This window comes from Zeus faber, assembly GCF_960531495.2.
Source record: "Zeus faber genome assembly, chromosome: 13".
NCBI classification, from domain to species: Eukaryota; Metazoa; Chordata; class Actinopteri; order Zeiformes; family Zeidae; genus Zeus; species Zeus faber.
The window spans coordinates 13,955,469-13,981,041 of record NC_137198.1 but is presented as its reverse complement, the minus strand read 5'-3'; the positions used below and the strand labels follow the sequence as shown (position 1 = coordinate 13,981,041).

The 25,573-nt window shown below is 46.2% G+C and overlaps 1 protein-coding gene across 2 annotated transcripts; it reads right to left on the bottom strand.

Moving 5' to 3' along the window:
- Window positions 1-1,246: 1,246 nt before the first annotated feature.
- On the bottom strand, window positions 1,247-22,161 carry grhl1 (grainyhead-like transcription factor 1). 2 transcript variants are annotated; one of them, XM_080011924.1, is made up of 16 exons: window positions 22,009-22,161; window positions 19,165-19,354; window positions 18,321-18,394; window positions 17,156-17,307; window positions 16,617-16,840; window positions 15,662-15,744; window positions 15,166-15,313; window positions 14,349-14,460; window positions 13,313-13,407; window positions 11,049-11,295; window positions 9,044-9,171; window positions 7,282-7,310; window positions 6,938-7,023; window positions 5,669-5,754; window positions 4,279-4,343; window positions 1,247-2,746 (listed from the first exon to the last, which is right to left on the bottom strand). In XM_080011924.1, exons 1-16 carry the CDS (start codon window positions 22,026-22,028, stop codon window positions 2,632-2,634), a joined length of 1,854 nt encoding a protein of 617 aa, XP_079868050.1. In that variant the 5' UTR covers window positions 22,029-22,161; the 3' UTR covers window positions 1,247-2,631. The 2 variants fall into 2 exon arrangements, with proteins under 2 accessions (XP_079868050.1, XP_079868051.1); XM_080011925.1 differs by having other exon boundaries at window positions 16,617-16,825.
- Between the last annotated feature and the right edge of the window lie 3,412 nt (window positions 22,162-25,573).

Genomic DNA, 25,573 nt, shown 5'->3' with positions numbered 1-25,573 from the left:
GTGCCTTATCACTACGCCCAGAAGCCTGAGGTTTTTGGGCATAGTGATAAGGTGTGAGGTCCTCGTGTTTTACTATTCTGTCTCTTTTAGGACAGGCTTCTTTGCAGCTGCGGATATCGCCCTCATTTTCACCAATAGTGTGAAAATAATTGTGATCAGAATTATGACCAAAAGATGGCAGAAGAAAGTATTTATTGTAGTTAATTTAAATATTTCGCCATTCTGTTTGAAAGTGAGACACAGAGAGACGGAAATTGAGAAGCCGCGAACATTTTTTTTCTTTACCAAAAAGTTCCGTGTCAAACTGTCATTTGAAGACATTTGCCCTCATTTGACCGGGTTTTTCTAAATTGTTTTCAAAAAAGTGCATCTTCTCTAAACCACATGCTCTTGTGACACTTATTTCCTGTCAGCAAAGTTGGGGTTGACGCCCAGACATCTGCTCCGGTAAGTAGGAACAAAATAGCGGGCCGGAGCGTGCACACTTGCTCTAAAGCCTCGTTTACATCCCGGTCGAGGCAGGAACGATGGCTAAAGGGTCAGCCCCGGCCGTCGGAACGGACAACATTGAGAAGAGAATAGGAAAAAGGTTTGCTGTTTAGGGGTCCTAAGGCCTTCAAGGTAGAGCCTCTCCCGTGCACCTGAAGCGGTGATCCTCAACCTTTCTCACACCACGGACCTTCAATTTGATGTGCATTTGGCCACGGACCCCGTTGGGTAAGGTTTTGTTTGCGGGACCCCCGCCACCCCCATCCTAAAAGGTTTGTATTGTTAGTTGTGATTTAGTCCAAACTTCCATACCTGTCCATACTATAATTATAGGGAGATAACAGTGAAAACAGTCAGTATTGCACACCCTCTGATTGTAAACGACTTGTGAAACTAAATGATGGTGAAGTTGAACTATGTAAACTCCTCGTGGCCTAATCGGCCTTGGCCTGATGTGGTTACCCATTAGTACAGCTCAACATGGCAACCCTCCGTGATAAGAGGTGATGGATGAGTCTTCTACGGGGAAGGAATGCTGCGATATGCGGAACGGGCGAAAGTGATAACCTCAAAGATTCCGCTATTTTTAGAGGAGGTTTGAGATTGAAAGATGCGCCAGAATCCTTACGTGGCTTTTCTTTGCCCTGAAGTATCTGAGCAAAAATCATAATCGTCGATTCTGATTGTGAAGTCGTCGGAACATCATTGATATATCGGTGCATTTCGGTGTCGAGGTGACAAAGCGTTTGAAGACGACTGGCACAGCAACTGCTCCACGTTTATTGGGTATTGTGCATCAAATGCTTTTACAAAAAAATGGAGAACGCGTCGTCATTCGCGACGTGACAGCAGTCCCTCTCCGAACATGTGATCTTGGAACGACTTCATATAAAAAAAAAAACAACTAAAAAAAAAACAACAAAGAAACGAAGAAACAAAAAACATTATATTAATAAGTATAATAGAAATAAACATTTGGATATATGCTGTAGAAAATGACCCACATCCATTCTCTTAATAAATATAAACATTAAGTACTGATATACAAAAGCGAGGATCGGAGCCATCCTTTTCTACATTATTTTCAGTGGACATTTACAGAACAATAACAGTCTCATGCATTCGATTGTTTTCTCTTTTTTCCATTTGATATTCCTGATGAAGACATGGCCGAGGAAAAAAATGACGACTGCATGGATGTGTCTTCAAATGGATATGATTCTTGTAGTGTGCTAAGCTTTACGAGCTCATGATCGATCTTATCTTCTTTCTGTCGGTGTTCCCTTTTAATTACTTTCTTAATACTTACAATGAGGCCATTGTGAAAACTTGATCCGAGCAAAGAAAATATATATATCTTGTTGCCCTCCATCGAACAGCTGACCCACGTGTACGGCAACTGCTCTCAAAACTCTGCGACAGAATGGGACTGAATACTGCCAGGCTGTTTATGTTTAATACACTGGACCGCAGCGGCCTCATGGCTTTTTTCCCGTTTAAAAAAAAAAAAAAAAGATTAAAAATCGAGCGTCTTCACGTTATGTGCTGGCTACCCCGCTTTGGACTCATCAGTGCTCTGGCTTCGGAAAAGGGATCGGCGAGGGCGCTGTCTTGCAAGTACGGCTTCGCATTATCTAGTCCTGTTGAACGCACGCACGCACACACACACACACACACACACACATTTTCTTTATACAATTTAAGGATACAAGAGAGGCGGTTGCTCGCACGTTGGGAACATGAAAGGGTAAATATTTGAGCTCCAACTCAGCTGTCTCGGAAACCTCCCATTTCTTATGTACAATTCGTTTTATTTTATTTTATTTTTTTAATTCATCAAAATGTATAACTTTTTTAATTTAATTTTTTTTATTTTTTATTTCTTTTAATCTCGAGCCAATGCTGTTGTCTTATAAGCGCTATGAATTTCCTCACGCGGCTTTCCGAGGCACGAGATCTCTGCTTTCCGTTCTCGGTGTGTCGGGCGCTAAAGCGGCCTTTGGCACAATGTGGTTCCCGTTCAGAATTCAAACCGTTATTGTTGCGAGGGCTGAACTGAGCAAAGCTAGACCTGTAAACCAAAAAAAGAAAGCCATGAACAGCTCGCCCCGGTTCCCGCTGCCGGCGAGGCCCGACGCCGACTCAGATTTCGGTGAGGGTGAGTTTGTATATGCCGCCCAACTCCTCCATGGAGATCTGGAAGGTGTCTTCATTCGAGTAGTGCTTGATGATGTTGTCATCCATGTTCAATAAAATCCTGAAATTTTAAATGATCCGCTGTGAGTGTTTTGATTTTTCAGAACCATAACAACAAGTTTATTTCGTTAGTTATTGTATACGACCAAATTTTCCAGTTTATTTTTGTGGTAATTTTATTTGTATTTAAGTGGGTTTTTTTTACATATTTGTTGTTTATCTATCGAAAGTATCTATCTATAGTATCTATAGTATCCATCTATCTATATCATCTATAGTATCCATCTATCTATAGTATCTATAGTATCCATCTATCTATAGTATCTATCTACAGTAACTATAGTATCTATAGTATCCATCTATCTATAGTATTTATCTACAGTAACTATAGTATCTATAGTATCCATCTATCTATAGTATCTATCTACAGTAACTATAGTATCTATAGTATCCATCTATCTATAGTATCTATCTACAGTAACTATCTATAGTATCTATAGTATCTATCTATTTATCTATAGTATCTATCTATAGCAGCTATCTACAGTGTCTGTCTGTCTGTCCGTCCGTCCATCTATCTACTCTGTCTGTCCGTCTGTCCGTCTATCAACTTTGTTTGTCCGTCCGTCCATCTATCTACTCCGTCTGTCCGTCTGTCCGTCAACTACTCTGACAGTCCGTCTGTCCGTCTATCTACTCTCTCCGTCCGTCCGTCCGTCTATCTAGCCTGTCCGTCTATCTACTCTATCTATCTATACTATCTATAGTATCTATCTATTTATCTATAGTATCTATCTATAGCATCTATCTACAGTGTCTGTCTGTCTGTCCGTCCGTCCATCTATCTACTCTGTCTGTCCGTCTGTCCGTCTATCTACTCTCTCCGTCCGTCCGTCCGTCTATCTAGCCTGTCCGTCTATCTACTCTGTCCGTCTATCTACTTTGTTCGTCCGTCCTTCCATCTATCTACTCTGTCCGTCCGTCCATCCGTCAGTCTATCTACTCTGTCCGTCTGTCCGTCAGTCTATCTACTCTGTCCGTCTGTCCGTCCGCCTATCTACTCTGTCCGTCTATCTACTTTGTTCGTCCGTCCGTCCGTCCATCTACTCTGTCCGTCTGTCCGTCAACTACTCTGTCTGTCCATCCGTCTATCTACTCTGTCTGTCCGTCTGTCCGTCAACTACTCTGTCTGTCCGTCCGTCTATCTACTCTGTCTGTCCGTCTGTCCGTCAACTACTCAGTCTGTCCATCCGTCTATCTACTCTGTCCGTCCGTCTGTCCGTCAACTACTCTGTCTGTCCGTCCGTCTATCTACTCTGTCTGTCCGTCTGTCCGTCAACTACTCTGTCTGTCCGTCCGTCTATCTACTCTGTCTGTCCGTCTGTCCGTCAACTACTCTGTCTGTCCGTCTGTCCGTCTATCTACCCTGTCCGTCCGTCTGTCTGTCTGTCTGTCCATCTATCTACTCTGTCTGTCTGTCTGTCTGTCCGTCTCTCTACTCTGTCTGTCTGTCTGTCTGTCTGTCTGTCCGTCCGTCCGTCCATCCATCTGTCAGTCTAATATTGTCTGAATATAAATATTGCATTTACTCACCCTTTCTTGCATTTCTTATACACCTTTCCAACTTTCTCCAATGGCAACTCATATTTCTCTGATATCTGGAAGATAAAAATGTTGTATATAATTAATGTTTAGCAGATGCATTTGTCCAAAGAGACTTTCAATTATTCATGGACGCCGATGGACACAGCCACCAGGAGCAGTTAGGCTCCAGCAGCCTTCGGATTACTAGACAACCCACTCAGCCCCCGGGGCGACTGCCCCTTCAAGTAACTTCTACCATTCTGAACCCCCCTCCCCGGTCCCCGGTCCAAGGTCGGCAGATACATACAGACGATACATTAGGCAAAAAGTAAAACAAAAAAAACAATTATTTAAAGAGAAAAAAATAAATGCATTTAAAAAACTGTACAAATAAGCATGAGTTCTGGGGACTCTCCGAGGGGAACTAGGAGCTAGGGAGGTCCCCCGAGAACTAGATACCTTCAAGGGCCTTTCTTCTGGTTGTATTGGCATCGCTAATAGGAACTCTGAAGTGATGTCTGCCAACAGGGTTTCAGCGTCATTCCGTGTTCCGTGTTGTATTTACTACTTTAACCTATTTCACCTTATCAGTCCACTAAAATCTTTTCCTGAGCAAATTTGAGGTGAGAAATAAGCAGTCCAGCTGCTGAATCGTCACTCATATTAGATCTACAAGACGTCATTTAAAAAGTTTGTTCCGACTTCCTGAAGGCACGGACTCGCATCGGGACAGCGCCCGCAGATTTTTTTTTGTTCCATTCAATTAACGTTGTAAAATAAAATAGATGAAATAAATACATCTGCGATCAAATAAATACCTTGTTTTATTGTTTTTCATTTTTATGGGTTCTTTTTTTTATTATCGCCGAGCGTACGTGGGCTGGTCCTCACCCAGAGCGAAGGGACTGTCCTCAGTCCGAGGGACCGTGCGCTTACATCTGGACCAATCACCGTGCACTTACATCACTGAAGGTTCCTCTTGGTCGCCTGCCCTGGAGTAGGAGCTAAAAGGGTCCCTCAACAACAGCGTTCCGAAAACTAAGATCGCACCTAGTTTCTGCAGTGCGGACACACACGCACAGAAAAAAGGGGCCGTTTCTCCAAAAGTTCTTAGAACTTTGGGTTTGGTTGGCCTATCTCAGCTCTCTTTTCTATGTTTTCGCATCTGGTCCCTTTAACCTTTGACCCTTTGACTCCTTTCCTCTTTTCAGTTCATTTTCCCCAGCAAACCTCCTCCCCTCATTTCCTCTCCCCGTCCTAACGTCAGCCTCGGTCCCGGTCTACTCACTAATAATACAATAAAAAGAGTGCGTTGCGGCGCGCCGGTCTCACTGTCACTGGCGGTGGCAGTGGGTTGTGTCAGTGGTGGAGAGCAGAGTGTGAGAGGAGGGGAACTTACGGCATCCACCAGGCCTTTCAGCGTGGGGTTCTTCAGCATGACGGCATCGAACACCTCATCCCCCTCCTTACGCACGTACAACAGCACTGCGGGAGAGAAAGAGCACAGGCACGGGTGTAAAGACAAAGCCAGTAAGAGGGATACACACACGAACACACACACACACACACACACACACACCACAACAGTGCACTGTCCATCACGTCACACTACTCTGGTCTCGGAATTATACCTGCTCCAAATTGTTGTGATCTCTGGCACAGTTAAAACCTAGTGTGTGAAACCTACAACCCTGGCACGGGGTGAGGCGATCTGACACACACGCACGCACGCACCCACGCACGCACGCACGCACCCACGCACGCACGCACGCACGCACGCACGCACGCACGCACGCATGCACGCACGCACACGCAGTGTCGGACGCTGCTGATTCACGGAAATCGCTGATTCTCAAAATAGAACGGCTCGAAATAGAATTGCTAGCGTTGTTTTGCAACCCCTTTACAGGTACAATCGTCATTTGTAGTCGTCGAAGGCAATCTCTCGGTGAGAACAACAGTCAGTTACACAGCCTGCAGTGGACGGCCTCTTTAACTGTAAACACCGATGTAACACAGGAATTATTTACTTCGCTAGCCTGCTAAATCACTTTTATATCTACACCTTTTGTGTAGTAAAGTCCAAAAGAAGTGTGCTATATTAATATCAGTATTAACATGGACTTTAAATATTTCTTTATTCTTCTTTATAAACTGAGTACTGCACTCAGACACCACAGCATATTTTTAGTTGTGTTTTGAAAATTCCCAGCAGAGGAGTGGAGGTTGCATGCGCTGATGTTACATACAGGTTCTGCAGAAGGAGATATAGGGTAAAGGGCAACAAGCTGTGTGTGTGTGTGTGTGTGTGTGTGTGTGTGTGTGTGTGTGTGTGTGTGTGTGTGTGTGTGTGTGTGTGTGTGTGTGTGTGTGTGTGTGTGTGTGTGTGTGTGTGTGTGTGTGTGTGCGTGCTTGTGTGTTTGGTCAGTGGAGGCCACCAGCACATGTGGTTTCAGAGACCTGGACATAATCACACGGCTCTTTAGGGAGGAGTGGGCTGGATGGCTTCTCAGTCATAGCATCAAATCCTACCCAAAACAAACAGACGGGGAGTGCACGACCGCACGCACGCACACACACACACACACACACACACACACACACACACACACACACACACACACACACACACACACACACACACACACACACAGCTTGTTGCCCTTACCTTTCTTTGGTTCCTCCACTCTTGCCATCTTGTTTGGGGGCGAACAAAACTCATCTTCGGAGAAAGGCAATCTCTTCATAGCCGAGCTGCAATGAACACACACAAATCATTGCAAAATCACCCGTCACCACAAAAGATTCACGGCAACAGGCAACCGCACGGACGCACATTATTTCAAGGGCATTTTCCCGGAATTCCCGGAAGTGTTAGCCAATGTCTTGATAGGGCTGGGAGTGGACCTCGTCACGCTCCGACATGCTGACATGTCTGCTGAACTGGCCCTTTACTGTGCAGAACAAGCAGTGACATACGAGTGTGAAGACGGGGGTTTTCCAAGAACTCACCTGTCCTCTCCGTCTTCTGCTGAGAAAGCCTGCGGGGCCGGAGAGAGGGAGAGTGGGGTAACATTAGCCAGGTGTCATACACATGTGTGGAAAACATTTGGAAAACGTTTGGAAATGGCACCAGTACAAAAACACACACACATAGAATGAAGCCTGACCTAATATTCCTCTTATTATGACTTTCTACAGTATGTGTAATTTGTAATTTTATCCTTTATTCCCTCCAGGGCTTCTTAGTACGAAATGCATCTTTTTAATTAACACACAGTCATTTAAATTTAGTTTGCCTAGTGTTTTAATTTGTTTCTGGCTTTTTGCCGACTATGTTTGTTGACCATCCAAATGCCTGTGGAGCTCATTCAAAGGCATCACAAATCCTCTGCGGTAGATGGCAAATAATGCCCGAATGTTAGAATTGTTCCCGAAAAAAGCAGGAATTTTCTCTCTTGGGTGGGATGGCTCGTAAATCTATTCCAAGAGATCTGGGAGGAGATGAGAGACCGAAGGCCACGGTCGGTTCACCGGGGGTTCGCCGCTCAGCTCCAGTGCCAGTGTCGGGACCAAAAATAACAGCGCGTGGTGAGGCCGGGGAGAGAAAGTAAACAGCCAGGAGAGAATTGGAAACGTCGGTCAAAGGGAGCGAGAGGAGAGAGACCGTCGCACTTTGACCGAGGGGGACAGTCGAGGTACACAAATGGTGACAAGGCACACACAGTAAAGACCCGGATAAACCTTCAGGTGTACGCAGACCCGACACAAGTACTTGTTCGGTCTGACTGTTGTTCACTCCACCGCATTCAGTCCTACACACTTTGCTTTTTCTACCACACAAGAGAGCCTCCACAACATTTCAGCCCCCTCCTCCGCCTGTTTTCTCTCCTATTTATTGGTGAATGATTCATTTGGTGACTAATTAGTCTGGAATAAAGCCACGGGTATCTAGGACACCTATCAGAACAGAACAGGCCTATTTAAAACCAGATCTCTCTGTTCCCACAAACTGGCAGCTACAAGGTGCATGTCATCAGGTCGTCTTGACCGCCCTTTGCCTTTATGGAGGAGGGATGGTTGGGAAACCGACACAACAACCATCACTCTGACTCATGCAGGATAGATTGCACTTTGAAAGGCCAATAAACCAAACAAAATAAAGAGATAGATGGATGGATGAATATATGGAAGGATGGAAGGATTGATTGATGCATGGATGGATAGATGGACAGATGTATGGATGCATGGATGGATGCATGCATGCATACATGGCTGCATGGATGGATGAATACGTCGAAGGATGGATGGATGGATGGTCGGATGATCGGATGGATGGATGCATGAATCGATGCATGGATGGATGGCCGGATGGATGGATGCATGCATGGATGGATGCATGGGTGGGTGGATGCATGGGTGGATGGATGCATGGATGGATAATACATCGAAGGATGGATTGATGGATGAATACATCGGAGGATGGATAGATAGATAGATAGATAGATAGATAGATAGATAGATAGATAGATAGATAGATAGATAGATAGATAGATAGATAGATAGATAGATAGATAGATAGATAGATAGATGGTTAGATAGATAGATGGTTAGATAGATGGTTAGATAGATAGATAGATAGATAGATAGATAGATAGATAGATAGATAGATAGATAGATAGATAGATAGATAGATAGATAGATAGATAGATAGATAGATAGATAGATAGATAGATAGATAGATAGATAGATAGATAGATAGATAGATACTCACATGGCGCTGAAAGCTGGAGAAGTGAATGTCGGGGATGAAGAGGACGGGCTGGGTCTCAAATTCTGTCATCATCTTGAAGATGGTCACGTCGTTGCGCTTCTGGAGTAGTGGCACTTTGACGTCCACAACTACGAGATTGGAGATAAAATAAAAATAGATCAGATTCTTCTCATTTTGCACTTTATTTTTGGTCTCTTTCTTTGTTATTTATTTTATAGTCAAGAGGCAGAAAATGAACGAGGGTCAATGGAGTTTCAATACATTACAGTACTTTAGCGTCTCTGTGTGTATTTGTATGCCTACTGTAGTGGATGGATGGATGGATGGATGGATGGATGCAAGGACAGACGGATGGATGGAAGGACGGAAGGATGGATGGAAGGATGGAGAGATAGAAGGAAGGATGGAAGGATGGAGGGATGAATGGACAGATGGATGGAAGGACAGAAGGCTGGTGGGATGGAGGGATGGAGGGATGGATGGATGGATGGACATATGGATGGATGGATGGATGATGGAAGGACAGGGATGGAGGGATGGAGGGATGGAGAGATGGAACGACAGATGGATGGATGGAAAGACAGAAGGATGGATGGGTGTATGGATGGATGGATGGATGGATGGATGGAAGGACAGAAGGATGGATGGATCGATAGAAGGGTGGATGGAAGTCTGAAAGGATGGATGGATGGAAGGACAGAAGGATGATGGATGGATGGAAGGAAGGACAGACGGTTGGATGGATGCAAGGACAGAAGCGTGGATGGATGGATGGATGGATTGAAGGACGGAAGGATGGATGGATGGATGGATGAATGGATGGGTGGAAGGATGGAAGGGCAGAGGGATGGATGGAAGGATGGAAGGATGGATGGACGGCTGGATGGATGGATGGATGGAAAGACAGAAGGATGGATGGGTGGATGGATGGATAGAAGGGTGGATGGAAGTCTGAAAGGATGGATGGATGGAAGGACAGAAGGATGGTGGATGGATGGAAGGACCGATGGTTGGATGGATGGAAGGACAGAAGGATGGATGGATGGATGGAAGGATGGAAGGGCAGAAGCATGGATGGATGGATGGATGGATGGAAGGAAGGACAGAAGGATGATGGATGGATGATGGATGGATGGAAGGACCGACGGTTGGATGGATGGAAGGAAAGAAGGACAGACGGTTGGATGGATGCAAGGACAGAAGCGTGGATGGATGGATGGATGGATGGATGGATGGATGGAAGGACGGAAGGATGGATGGAAGGATGGAGAGATAGAAGGAAGGATGGAAGGATGGAGGGATGAATGGACAGATGGATGGATGGAAGGACAGAAGGCTGGTGGGATGGAGGGATGGAGGGATGGGTGGATGGATGGACAGATGGATGGACAGATGGATGGATGGATGGATGGATGGAAGGACAGAAGGATGGAGGGATGGAGGGATGGAACGACAGATGGATGGATGGGTGTATGGATGGATGGATGGATGGAAGGACAGAAGGATGGATGGATCGATAGAAGGGTGGATGGAAGTCTGAAAGGATGGATGGAAGGAAGGACAGACGGCTGGATGGATGCAAGGACAGAAGCGTGGATGGATGGATGGATGGAAGGATGGAAGGATGGATGGATGGATGAATGGATGGATGGGTGGAAGTATGGAAGGGCAGAGGGATGGATGGAAGGATGGAAGGATGGATGGACGGCTGGATGGATGGATGGATGGAAAGACAGAAGGATGGATGGGTGGATGGATGGATGGATAGAAGGGTGGATGGAAGTCTGAAAGGATGGATGGATGGAAGGACAGAAGGATGATGGATGGATGGAAGGACCGACGGTTGGATGGATGGAAGGACAGAAGGATGGATGGATGGATGGATGGAAGGATGGAAGGGCAGAAGCATGGATGGAAGGACGGAGGGACAGGAGAATGGAGGGACGGATGAACGGAGGGAGAGGTGGATGGATGGAAGCACGGAAGAGCTTCCTCGGGCACTCACAGTTCCCGAGCCCCGCGTTGAGCTCCGACACCTTCCCCTTCCGGCGGGACTGCTTCCTCTCCTCGTCCCTGATCTTCCTCTCGGCCCCCTTGTCGCAGAACACCTTGATCTGGCAGTACGCCCGGTGGATGGGCTTGTTGCTGCGGTTGTTGTAGCTGTAGGTGTCGATCTGCAGGTTCAGCGGCAGGCCCTTCACCCCCTTCTGCGAGGAGAAGTCCGTGCTCAGACAGTTGACCGAGACGAAGATCTAGGAAAGAAGGGGGGGGGGGGATTGAAAAGATGGAGATCTCATTAAACAATATCAGTCAGCGTCTTGAAATGGTTTCTTATATTCTGGGAGGGGGGCGTGGGAGGGGGAGGGGAGGGATTGAAAAGATGGAGATCTCATTAAACAATATCAGTCAGTGTCTTGAAATGGTTTCTTATATTCTAACTGATGTTCACTCCTTGTTTCTTTCTCATATATTTCTTATATTCTTTTGTTGTTTTTTTTATTTTTTTTTATTAACCACATTGTTGTCATTGCCACTGGTGTTACTTAATTGTTGCCGCTTAGCCCACATTAGGAGTTCTACACTGTCCTCTATTGGTGGGATGACACAATTACACGCCGATTCGTTATGGGGTTTTCTCCAAGGGGGTGACGTGCCTCTCAAGACTCAGAACTATCTGATCAAGAGTGGAAACCCAATAAAATAGGACATAAATAAACACATTAATAAAAACGATTCGTCAGTAAGCAGCTCAAGCCTTCAGCTCGAGTGTTCTGCAACAACATTTGACTTCTGGAGATCTTCTTTTTTTTTTTTTTTTTTTTTGTAAACATGCCAAATACCCCCAGAGCAGGTAAACATTTGTAAAGGGCTGGACTCAATCAACACACTCCTTCTATCTTTACCGGGGGGCAAGACAGGTGAGAGAGAGGGAGGGGGAGAGAGAGAAAGAGAGAGAGAGAGAGAGAGAGAGAGAGAGAGAGAGAGAGCATAGACTGAGACGCATGCAAATGTGCACACACACAAACCCACACACGAACACACACACACATTAAATTTCACGCTCGGCTTAATTTGCACTTCATCGATGGCGGTTCAAACATCCTGGTGTTGCTTACAAAAAGGTGAGGAGGATATATACAAACACAGAGGTGTTGGGAGCACACACAAGGATGAACATCCTATGGACATAGGCTTGAGGCCATGAGAGAAGCAGGCTCACATCCTGGTCTCTCTCTCCTCGAGTGAGTGTCATTTAAGGTGGGTGCACATGCCTGAGCGTGCAGGTGACTGTTGAGTCAACGGCCGCACATAGCAAACCCTCCCCGAGAGGCCGGAGACGAGCTGCGGGAGACGAGCTGCGGGAGACGAGCTGCGGGAGACGAGCTGCGCACGCCTGCGCCTCGTCCACCGCCCCGCTGCGGTCAACACCGCGCTTTTTTGACTTTGATTGACGATCAAAAGCACACTTCCCGGGAACGACCCGGCAAACTGGTTCGGAGAGGGGAGGAGGGGTGGAGGCCCCCGTCGCCTCCTCCTCCGCCTCCTCCTCCTCCTCCGTCACCTCTTACCCCGTCGGACTGGATGTCATTGTTAACTGTCAAATCTGGTCGTCTGCCTCCCGCCGAGTTTCCTCATTCCCCAAGTCTATTGTCGCCGCCGTCCCTCACGGACAAGAGCCTGGGTGTGAGGCACCTGGCGGTTACAATAGGGGCGACGGGTCGAGCTCGTCGGGAGCGATTGTTGTTGGGATGGGGGAGCGTGCGCGCACGCACGCACACACGCACACATACGCACACACGTCCAAACAGTCACATAAACACACTTACAAATCTCTCTTCTGCTGTTTATTGAGGCAACATGGCCGACTCGCAAAGGAAAAGGGGAAAGCCCTTCAGTGAAATACAAAAACCCGAAACCCTTCCATCCAAGGCCACTCTCGTGTCTGTTTCGGAGGAAAACGCTAAAGAAAAGGAAAGGGGTCTTCAACGCGCGCGCATCTCTATTTCGATAAGCGTTGGAGCCGTCCTTCTTTTAGCCTAAACCTGTTCAAGTGAAAAGCATCAATTCATTACTGTTAATTATATTGCAAACCTTCCATTACTGGAATGATTTCATTCAAAGGAAATGTCCCCGACTACACTTTCACTGTGTGTGTGTGTGTGTGTGTGTGTGTGTGTGTGTGTGTGTGTGTGTGTGTGCGCGTGTGTGTGTGTGTGTGTGTGTGTGTGTGTGTGTGTGTGTGTGTGTGTGTGCATGCGTGCGTCTCACCTTGGCCTCCTCATTGGTGTCCCAGGTGAAGGAGATGGCGTTGTATGAGATCTCTTCGATGTTGCTGATGGTGTTGAAGCTCTCCTTGTAATCCGCTGTGAAGACGAAAAGGTTTCCATTGGCCCACATAATCCAACTGTTATTCACAACAGTGTGCCAATGTGTTTGAGAATAAAGAGACTCAGTCGGTCTGTACCAGCACTGGCGGAAATCTTTATTCCATTTATTGAAGCCGCGCGTTTTTCTTGACTTGGACATTGTTAATCATTCATTCGATACATAAAAGTCAATTATTTTTTTATACTAAATTACTAAATTATGGAGATAAAACTCAACTTCCAGAACTTGCCCCACAGGCTGCACTTAATTTGTTTGCTGACATTTTGGATCTGTCGCAACTTAACGTAATTGAATTCACACGTATTCGATGCCTTGGGTTGGCGCCACTAAATCAAATGCTTGAATCGATTTAGAGGTGTGAATAGTTGATAATAATAAGAGTATATTACACGATTATGAGATCATAATAAGATCATATATTATAATTATATAGGAAAGACTGTGAAAAGGTGAAATATTTATCTTCATTAATCATTTTGTGCTACTAAGGGTTAAACCAGTAAGCGGTCCACAAACAAGCCAAATCAGTTAACTGTCCAATAGGGCAACATGTTGGATCACTGGATTTCAGCCAATCACAGGCAGTGTTTTGAAGCCGAAAATGATAAATAATAAAACATCAATTATGGAAATGCCATTTACTGCACGCCACACTGTCCCCCAAAGGTCTTTTGGTGACAAGCACAGAGTGGTAGGGGATACGCAATTAGTCAAGATGCAAAATACAAAAGTGTCGCTTAGAAACAATATTTGAACAACAAAGCAGATGAAAATGACCTATCTGCGCCTCCCTGGGGCGGAGATGGAAAGATCACTGTGTGCTTTTTGTTTTAGCTCCTTTTTTTCTCCTTTTTTGGTAATTTTTTTTTTTTTTCTTCACCCTCAGTGAGTCAGACGGCAACGCAGCGGCTCTTACCGATATCCAGACACCTCTGCTTGGCCGTGTGCTGCCGCGAGTGCCAGTATTTCCAGTGTTTGAGTTGCTCGTCCCTGCACTTCTCCTCCCCAAACACGACCATCACGACACTCTGGGAAGCGGACGGTGTACAAACGCACACATACACACACACAAGTACGTACACACACACACCCCCACACACACACACACACACAGACACACACACACACACACACACACACACACACACACACACACAGTTGAACACACTTGTACATGCACACGACTGTATACACAAGGGCTGGGAACGGTGTTTTCTCACTCGCACTCATGATGTGACCACCGCTGACGGCCACTTTTCCACGCCTTAAAAGTCCCTGAAAGCTCATATATCATATTTTTTTCCCTCCGGATTTTGATGATCAATTGGGTTTTGTGTTGGAAAATCTCGAAAAGTACCAGCTCAACTCACCTACTGTACTCACTCAAGGGTTTTTCTTTCTTTTTTTTTTTTTTTACACTGTACATTGATAGTGAAGACATCGAAACTATGAAATGATACACATGGAACTGTGTGGTAACCAAAAAGTGTTCAACAAATCAAGACATATTTTTTATTGTAGATTCTTCAAAGTAGCCACCCTGGGCCTTCATGATTAATGGGTTCGAGCCAATCAGTTGTGTTGTGACAGGGTAGGGTTGCTGTACAGTAAATAACAGTCATGCTGAAAAAGACTATTATTTCATCTGTGCTGTAGTAGTGCATATACATACACTGTATATAGACATTAATCCAGCATTTTAAGATTTCCCAATGACTTTTTTTCCCTCTTACCCTGACTTTGGTGATCGGGCCTTTGCTGTTGTTGATCTCCCTGAGGCTGATGGGATAGAACTGCCCCTTGTTCAGATACGTCATGGTCCCGTCGCCCGTCTTCTGACGCAGCGACTTGGAGGCTTCCAAAGTATACTCGAAGTTGTTCCTACACACACGCGCGCGCGCACACACACACACACACACACACACACACACACAGACACAAATACGAATACAAAACAATCCTTTAAATGATGCTCGTGTGACTGTGAAATCATTTTCAAAATTGAGCATCTCTCTAAATCGTGACCCAAAACCCGCGAGGTGTCGGAGCTGGGTCCGATAACATTCCGCGGAGCATTGTCCCCTTTTATGCCGGAAGGGGGTCCGGTGTCTCCCCAGCGACCGGCCTGAATGGGGCTACTCCACCCGCCGCTGCATCGCGGCTGAAAGGCTGAGTGTGCGACAGGCGGGCTGGGAGTGGGCCGGCGGGGCGGCCGCCGCGGGAACTCACCCCGGCACGGTGTCAAACGCGCTGTAGTCCTCGGGCGTGATGGAGGCCATGCGTAACTGGAGATCCCCTGGGAAGGAAAACACCTGTAGCGCAAAAGAAGAGGAGGGGGAGAGAGAGAGAGAGAGAGGGAGGGAGGGAGAGAGAGGGGGAGACAGAAACGATAAACAAAAGAGGGAAAAGTAAGACACAGTGCTCAGTGAGAAGGAAACACAACAGGACTTATCCGACTGAGTCTCCATCACACGCCATGCAAACGCATTAATCCCCCATTTCGTTTTGCAATCGCTTCGCTAGAAGTTGATTCATCGAAATATAATGACGTGACCGTCAGACGGCCGCCACTAGAGTGCTTCTCAAGAATGCCGTGTGTGTCATATATATATTGTATGTTTTTCTCTGTTTTCTCTCTCGCCATTATTAGGGAACCGGGCCAGCTCCCCTCCCTCTCCCCTCACCCCCCCCCCCCCCCCCCCCCCCCCTTGCCCTCCTCGGTGTGCCGGGGTTTCGCTGGGTTACTCCTTTTCTGAGGTAATCCCCCCCCGGGTTAAGAAAAAAGAGAGAAAGGGGAGCGAGAGAGAGAGAGAGCGCGAGAGAGGAAAGGGCTTTGGCTATTGTAGGGGAAAAGTACAGCACTTTATTGTGTTGGTGAGACAATGGCATAATAACATGCTGCCCGCTATTTTGGCATGTAGGAATAAAACAAGGGAAGACTGAGCCCACCGCTGGCTCCATGGGATCAGGTGAAAAGGCCTATTGTCTGATTCGGGAGACTTGAGAGCGAGTGGGAGTGAGAATGGATGGGGAGAAAGGGTGATAGGAGGGTTGAGAAAAGGGGGGTTTGGGATCCTCCATCTCTCACACACACACACACACACACACACACACACACACACACACACACACACACACACACACACACACACACACACACACACACTCACTCGGAAACACACACCTCCTGGGAACTGTCCTTGAAGCTCTCCGGGAACGTGGAGTCCGGGGGCGTGCGGGTCTGGCTGCCGGGGCTGAACTGCACCGAGCTGTGGAGGAGCGGGCGGTCGAAGACCCCCACGTGGTTGTCGGCCTCCACGCAGTTCACTGAGAAGCCGTGGGAGGGCATCTCCGTCTTCACGGCGGCGTAGTTTGGCACGGCCGCGATGGAAACTGTGACGGTTGTATCTGAATCAATCAATCAATCAACCAATCAGTCAATCAACTGACCAGTCAGCCATTCGTTCAATCCGTTCTTAACGACTGAAAACCAGAGGGCGTGCTTCGGCGTTTGCCATTTTAGAACCTTACAGTCAGGGATGGAGTGGAGGGCAATTCCACTGGTTTATAGGAATGTGGCAAATACTATTAAACATGTGAAACTAATAGTCTGAGGAGGATATATAGACTTTTATGTAATATAATATAAAAGAATGTTGATATTTCTGGGGGGCCGATGGCTTTCTCTACCATATTCTTGCTTTCAAGACACGGTGAACTGACCTGGTGAGGGGAACGCTGTCCTCTTGTCCTGGCTCAGTTGGTTCGGCAGCAAAATATTGAAGGGTCCCTTAAGCACCTGGATCCTGCTCTCCAGGTTGGCCATGGAGGTTTCCTGGTGAGGGACGATGGAGTGTCCGGCCTGGATCTGGTGTCTGGAAAACAACGGACAGGGGAGTTAGTAATTCTGGCAAGGATTCATGAAGAGCACGCATGCCTGTCCAGTGTTAAATAGCTGTGGTGGATGGGGTGGCTTCAGTAGCCACAAAAGCTGCTCTTTGGTTGAGCTGACGAGCATCAGGTTTAAAAACCCTGTTGAGAGCCCTGTGTCATGACATGTTCCATTTGCTCCTGGATAATTCCACCTAGCATTCGCTCTACAATAAACTGGTGTTAACAACCCCCCTTCGTCTGTGTCTCTGTGCCGAAGGTCCCTGAAAACGTCACTTGGGTGGCGTATGGTGGCGAATCTGCCACACTGGCACCTGAGCAGGGACTCTCCGGCACTGGGAAGGGACACAGAAGGGCCGCCCGAAGACACCCTGGAGCCACCAGTGGTTCGACGGGCGGCCCCAGCACCAACCCTCCCCCAACTGGCAGCAGCAGCACCTAGGGGGTCCGGCGGAGCACCGGGGGAGAAGCAGTGCAGCAACCGCCACAGGTAACCGCTGGCAGCTGGCTTCTCCGCCCAGCAACCACCCCCAGGACCATCCAGCAGCCCAGCAGCCAGGCCACCCCTCCAAGCTGCCCCCGCAGCAGCCAAGTCCGGCCACACCGTCACCAGCAGCGCAGCAGCCCAAGGCCCCCTGTCTCCAGAAGAGAGGAGGGGGCAGGCTGTCGGCACCATGGTGGAAGGAGGCCGGTCGACCGCGCTGCTCCGGCGAACCCAGGTCCTCTGGCAGGGGACCTGTTCATTTTTTTTTGGACATTTGTTTGTATGAGGTATGGGAACCCTGTTTCAGAGTCCGGTGTTTTATTTATATAAGGTATAGGAACCCTGGGTCAGAGTCTGTATTTACAGGTATATTAACTAGTGAATCTGCCACAATAGCCAAATGCATGTTCAGTTCTCCTCCACAGAACAGAAGAGGACGGATCTCTCCATGTGGTGCTCCCCCGCGGCTGCGCTTTTCTAAAAAGGGGGTATTAGGTGAGGTCGGCCATCTACCTTTTGTTGTGATCCACATCAGAGACCAGTGTGTCCGACTTGCTCTGGGATATTGTTCTCTTATCCCGGGGCACCTGTATGGGAAGGTAAACACAGCCGCTCAGGGTCTGACCACATCACATCCACGTGGGCCCGGGTCCTGCGGAGCTGGATCGGTTGGGACCGGCTGACGGGCGCCCCACCGCACAGATGTTGTGCTACAATAATGACTGGAGCTTGTAAAGGGAGAGTCTCAAAGGATGTTTGGCCTTATCCTGAGGTGAAACATTATGCTGGTGGGTTTTCTCCTTTGAAGGCGTTCTGATCCACACGCTCTCGCTAACTCTCTGTAGAAACTCTCACCAACATAGGAAAAATGCCATTTGCCTACTTGGTTTGCTTATGACTATGGTTAAGTATCAATTCAATATTTTTATGGTATCAATCAAACGCCTCGATACGATCAGCTATCAATACCTTTATAAATATCTACATTTTTATACCTAGTAGGGTATCTTCAGTGCCAAAAACTCCAAAAAAGAGATTTGTACTGTCAGAGTTAATCTGCCATGTGTGCCAAATGTGAAAGTTTTTCTTAAATATTGGTCGAAAACCTTTTGATTTCAAAGCAGCATGTGACCCCTAATTTTGGTATTTATAATATAATAAGATGAAAATTGGTATAAAACAAGGAGCATCATTTCAGAAATGGTGTCAAAGTCAAGGTGTTGGTATCTGTATTGACACCGATATTGGTATCAGCATAGCTATCTCTAAATGATGCCCTGCCCCACTACATCTCTCTCTCTCTCTCTCTCTCTCTCTCTCTCTCTCTCTCGCTCTAAGGTGCATCTCCCTTCTCTACCTTGTAGTAATCGTAGAGCAGGCCCAGAGCGGCAGCGCTGTCCTCGTCCCCGTTGATGCTCATCATGGCCTTGGTGGCGGCCGTCAGGGGGTTCTCCAGGAAGGACTTCCACGCCTCGTCCTCCGTGGTGAACGAGCGGCGCTGCCCACCATAGCCCGGATCGTTCTGCAGAACCAGGACTGCACGCTTACTGGGAGAGGGGAAACAGAGGCGGGGATTGTTATGAGGCATGCAGGCGATAATGGGACGGTTTATCATGGTCGGGAGGACGACGCCGAATTGTTCACAGAACCTCTCACCCTCTCTCAATTTCTGCGGCCTTGTTGAGTGCTTTGGTGGGGTCCATTTCTAACAGCCTTTTGCCAAAAAAAACCTCAGATCAACGCGCCAAACAAAACCCATGTCAATCAACTTACTCAATAGCTACCTACAGTACACTGACTGACTGGTTATATAAAAGATTAATCATAGAGAAGGGTTGATTGTGCAATAACACCACTTCTGAAGTCGCAGGTAAAAAGCAAAGATGCTCTACTGGCTCATCCTGTGTGGCAGCCCTGGATTAAGGATCACTTTGGTTCCCAACATGACCACAGCCTTCACAGATCTGTCCCTGCAGCATTCCACAGCTTCAACCACTGTGGTGATGTTTTTGTAAGAGAACCTGTTTCTGAAAAACAATCACATTTTCCAGAACCATCACCCATGGTTATTTTTCCTCTTCTTCCTCCTTGTCCTCTTCTTCTTCTTCCTCCTCCTCCTCCACCTCCGCCTCCTCCTTATCAGGCCCGGCCAGATGATAATCTCTCCGGGAGTTAACAGCTTTGTAAACCCAACTTTTATAGGATAACTTTAGTTAAAATGTTCGAGTTAAAATAGTCCTGGGGATTATCTTGGAGGGGTGTGTGCTTTTTTCCACTCGGCCTGCTTGGGCAACCTGCTTCTTGCTTTCTAATAAGCTAGATAAGGGCACTGCTAAAAATGCATTCATATTTGCAAGGCCAATAAAGTAAATAGAGCAATTTGAACAATGATTTCATTATTGTTGGAAAGGGTAGGTTTTTGGTACATCTTAAAACATTTAGAATTCAGAATTCAAACACGATGTAGTCTATGAATTTCGACTAGGAATCACTTGGCTGAAGTTGAAATTACATCTTGGTTATTTGATTTCTCCTTGAAGTTTCTCGCTGAGATGCCATAGGCACCACTTTCTATAACATAGCACCTTTTAGTCAACATTAGTTCCCTGCCAAAGCCACATACTGACACTGACAATGCAAGATCAACTGTAAACAGAAGGTTACTCAGTTTCCAGGCTGCGTATCTACAACAAGCACGGCTTATTTTCTGTGAATAGTTAAGGCAAAGTGATAATTAGTAATCCTAGATCTAATTGTGCCATTCATGAAATGCCCATCTTGAGGGGTCAGGGATTTGCAATTCGATAGATCCGTTATTAAACTGTAAGAACAACCCACTCCACAAGGAAAACAATTTAAAAAAAGCCAATACATCTCTATATTACTTTTTTTTAGGAATAATAATAACAATAATAAAAATATAAATTATAATAATGCACTTCATTTACTTTGAACGTTATCATTTCTTCATCGAAAATAGGCAAATAATCCAATACATTGACTTTTGACCGTTAAGTGCGTCCTAACCGACGTAATAATATTATATATAATATTAATATACTTCAAATCCTAAAGACGTTTCTTATAAACAGTGTAGGACAAACGGACTTGTTTTTAGCACTCGGGCCAACGCCTAACAGGTGTACGATTTCATCCTATAGAGGTCCTTGTTAATGTCCGAAAAAACGCACACAATAACTCACATAATAAATAAACGACATAACCACGCTTTTAATATTTTACTTTTTAATCATTTCAATTAAATTCAAAATGTAATTAATTATTGAAATTTTACAATTTCCTTTTTTAACAATAGACCTACTTTTAAACGCTTTAACTTTTCCATTATTTTTGTTGTATTAATAACTACAACATCTACCACTATCACGCACTTGCGCACACAATATCCTTTTTCTTTTTCTTTTTCTTTTAATTTTTATTTTTAATTTCCATTCTAATCCCCCGCCCGGAGAAACTGCCCCGAGGCTTGCGCGGTTGAATAAACAGCATTAAGATTCGTCACATAACTGCAGGCCCACACGCAAAACCAAACAATAATCCGCCCAACAAGTGAAACATATGTCATCTGCTCACACGGCAGCTAAGAAAAGAACATTTTAAAATTAAAAATTAAAAATCCGCCTGCGAGAGTGGGTGGGCGCTACTGCCGGGTGAACCGGCACCCTGCTGCGCCCCCCGACCTGCGCCAACTGGCACAGGTGGATTTTCACCTGTCGGGACAGGGCGCAAGGGTGGGCGCACAGGTGAAAATCCACCTGCAGGTTGGGTGTCACTAGGCGGCTGCGGGCTGCAACACGACGAAGCCGAAGCTCCCACGGCTTCAGGGGCCACAGATCCCTCTGCCAGAGATTCTCCCTCTCACGGCGCACGGCGAGGGACGCGTTCATCCTTCACTCCTTTTTGCAGGCGGACCAAAATAAAATAAAATGAAATTAAATAAAAAAAAATTAAAAAAAATAAAAAAAATAAAAAGAAGAAACCACCCCACCGCCCCACCGCCAGTGAAGACATGCATGCCCGTTTCAAAATTAAGTCCTTCGTGCGCAATGTGCATGGCTCTGGAAACCTGTGAAAATGCTCAAAAGTCCCCATTTCACCGCCCTTGGTTATTTCTGAGCCAATGCCCCAAAATAAACCCATTGGTTCTGCTGACTACCAGGGCAGGAGTGAGCGCACTTACTTGTCATGCTCCTGTGACATCTCGCTCGGTCGAACTGGACTTTCTAGTTCGTACTGAAAATCCGATCCGTCTTCTTTACCTGAAAAACCCAACCACTACACGCGGGGATGAGGGCCACGCAACGGCACGGAAAGAGGAGTCCCTGCGAGAACGGGTTTTGTCGGCTTTTCTCGCTTTTTTGCCCTATACTGAGAAATCGAGGCCGGTTTTACCTGTGACAGGGCCACGGATTGGATTACAGGTGCGCGGAGGGGGCGTGGTCTCGCGGACCTCGACACCTGCGCGCGGCTCCGATTGGCCCGCGCCGCGTGTGCGCGTATACCTGCGCCGTCAGGGGGTGACCGAGGAATCACACACGCAGAGCTGAGATTTCGTCATACTTCCAAATAATATATCCATCGATTCATCTATTCATCAACCCTGAGGTGGCACTGACCATGAACACCATGACACCAAATTGACTACAATAAAAATAAGTACCACGTTGCCATCTCCACTCAAGTAGAAGTATATGAAGTATTTGCTCTTAAATGTATTTGTAAAGTATTGGAGGTTAACGTACTCAGTTCTGCTTTGGCTAAATTAATCAGGATATACATAAATCCTGATTTATTTCTGTTAGATAAAGCAAGCTGACTGTTAGGAATGCATGACAGTCAAAAGTATAGATGTTTGCTTTGAAATGTAGTGCGGTAAGAGCGGAAAGTCTCTGAAAGGGAATATGCTTAAGTGAGTACAAGTAATTACACATACGGCGCTTGGAAAACGCACTTAAGTCCTTCCATTACTTTCCACCACTGGAAGACTGTAACGAGTAGGCTCTCCAAAGGACGTTTCAGAGGGTGAAACCACGACGTCAGAACCGACTTCGTCCACAGCGAAGACCACGTCGTTCACAAAGCCTGTGATGTAAAAAAAAAGGCCTGTGTGCCTGCCAGCCGGCCCATTTTCCCAGTCGTCTCACTGCAGCGGAGCCATTATTACTGTTCCATATGGGCAAACAGCCATATATTGTCACTGGTTGACGAGACAGAGTTGTTTTGATTCCGTTGAAAGAGCCGTAGATCCCTATCAGTTACCACAGCTACGGAGTAAACAGTAGACAAATCAATAGTATGGACACCAGAAACATCCACAGAAGACGATTTATTTGCGTGCGACACTGGGGGCTCGCCTTTACCTTTTCAAACAGTCTGCTTTAATGAATATCGTCTCCTCAAATCTGCGTTTCATTATCCAAGACAAAGGTCGTCATTTGCCTATCTCTCCCGGGGGTATAGAAAAGGCACCAACCAATAACAACAACAACTACAACAACACAAAGCAAAACATCTGAGGCTGTTGCTTGTGGCCTAGAGCTGGAACCAGCATCCACTAAAGCCACTGGATGGACTTTAAAAATGCTTGAATTTATTTACTCAACTTAAACATGACAGTGTACACCTTATTACTAATATTTATTATGAATTTGTTTACATCTTATTACTCATATTTATTATTTATTAGTGTACACCTTATTACTAATATTTATTATGAATTTGTTTACATCTTATTACTAATATTTATTATTTATTAGTGTACACCTTATTACTAATATTTATTATGAATTTGTTTACATCTTATTACTAATATTTATTATTTATTAGTGTACACCTTATTACTAATATTTATTATTAATTAGTGTAGACCTTATTACTAATATTTATTATTAATTAGTGTAGACCTTATTACTAATATTTATTATTAATAAGTGTACACCTTATTACTAATATTTATCATTAATAAGTGTACACCTTTTTACTTATATTTATTATTAATTGGTGTGTACCTTATTACCTGTCCTTACTTGTAGGTTGAGAAAACCTGAAACATAAGTTTAACAAGGCTGTTTTGAGTCCATCCAATGGCTTCTTTCCATTTTGAATGGAGAAAATGTGATCCATCTGTCAGTCTGTCTGTCTGTCTGTCTCTCTAGCTGTCTGTCTCTCTCTCTGTCTCCATCTATCAGTCTCTTTCTACTCACTCACTCACTCTGCATTGTCATTATGCCGCATTATACCGAATTTGCATAAACTCGGCTCTCTCCATATAATCCTTTCCAACGAGCCTGGGGCGGATCGTCCGATAAAATAAATACTGAGGGTGAAAATAAACAGCCGTCCCTCTTTGTAGCAGAGGGACTTAAGAGATGCTATCAGCGAAATTCAACGTTTCTCCCCGCATGCCGTGTCAAAAGCTCATAGACGGCAAACAGTAGTTGCCCCCTCTCTCATCTATCTCACCTGTGTAGACACACACACACACACACACACACACACACACACACACACATAAACACACACACACACACACACACCCACACACACACACACACCCACACACACACACACACACACACACACACACACACACAGTCAACCTCCTGCTCCTATATCCTGGTTAACTGTTTATTTATCCCAATGGAAGGACACCTGTTTCTGGGAGTTTGTTTGTGTTTGCACTGAGGACACGGGATGTGTGTGTATTTGTTTGTGTGTATGTGTGTGCGTGTGTGTGCGTGCGTGCTTGTGTGTGTGTGTGTGTTTCTGTGAGAGAGAGAGAGAGAGAGAGAGGAAGAGAGAAAGAGAGAAAGAGAGGGGCGGGGGTCTGGGAAGGCTGGGATTACACTCTCACTGGGTGCTGACTCCACAGAACATGGAGAGGCTCGGCGCAGGTACAAAACAAATAAAGACGAGGAGACGCCTCACGCGAGCGTCCACCTTTTCATCTGACCGGCGAAAGGAGAGCGATCCCGGCTCGTTTTTCGCGGGGTTCCCGGCGGGCGGCGGAGCACGGCGTGCCGTATCGATAGTTTGAGCGAAAAGTAAAAAAAGGAGTAGGCCTGAACCCATTAAAAAAAAAAGCCCTTTGGGTGTGTGATGAGGTTTTGAACAGCTCTGAACAGAAGCGAACCCACACCCCGGCGATGCCTCCCGGCGCTACTGGTGATGTCATGTGGGTTTAGAAGAAGGAGAAGAAGATAAAAATAAAAAAAGAAAATGGCACAAAGATCAGAAGGAGCTTCCATAAATAAGGATCTCGGCGATATGACCTCAGAGCGGAGGAAGGGGCCCAAAAAACATGCGCCCGAGATGTGTTTCAACTTTCGCTGTGTGTGCATCTCCAACAGCACAACCGTCGCTTCCAACCGCAAACGACTCGCGCCCTCCAGGATGTGTGATCCCGAGTGTCAATTTGTTTTGGGGGCTGCACTTTTTCGAACCCACTTTTAATCCTTTCCTTTGTACTTTCACCGTCTACCCCACCCCCGGCCCAAAACCAAAACCACTTACCCAAAATTACCCCCTCCCCCATCACACACACACACACACACACCCACACACACACACACACACACACACACACACACACACACACACACACACACACACACACTCGCGTAGCGTTCCCGCCGCGGCCCCACCAACAACACTTGACTCAACTCCTCCCGGATGGAAATTAGATGCAAATCCTTGCCTACTTTTCAAGCATGTACATGTGAGCACCTGTCTGAGAAGGGAGCGAG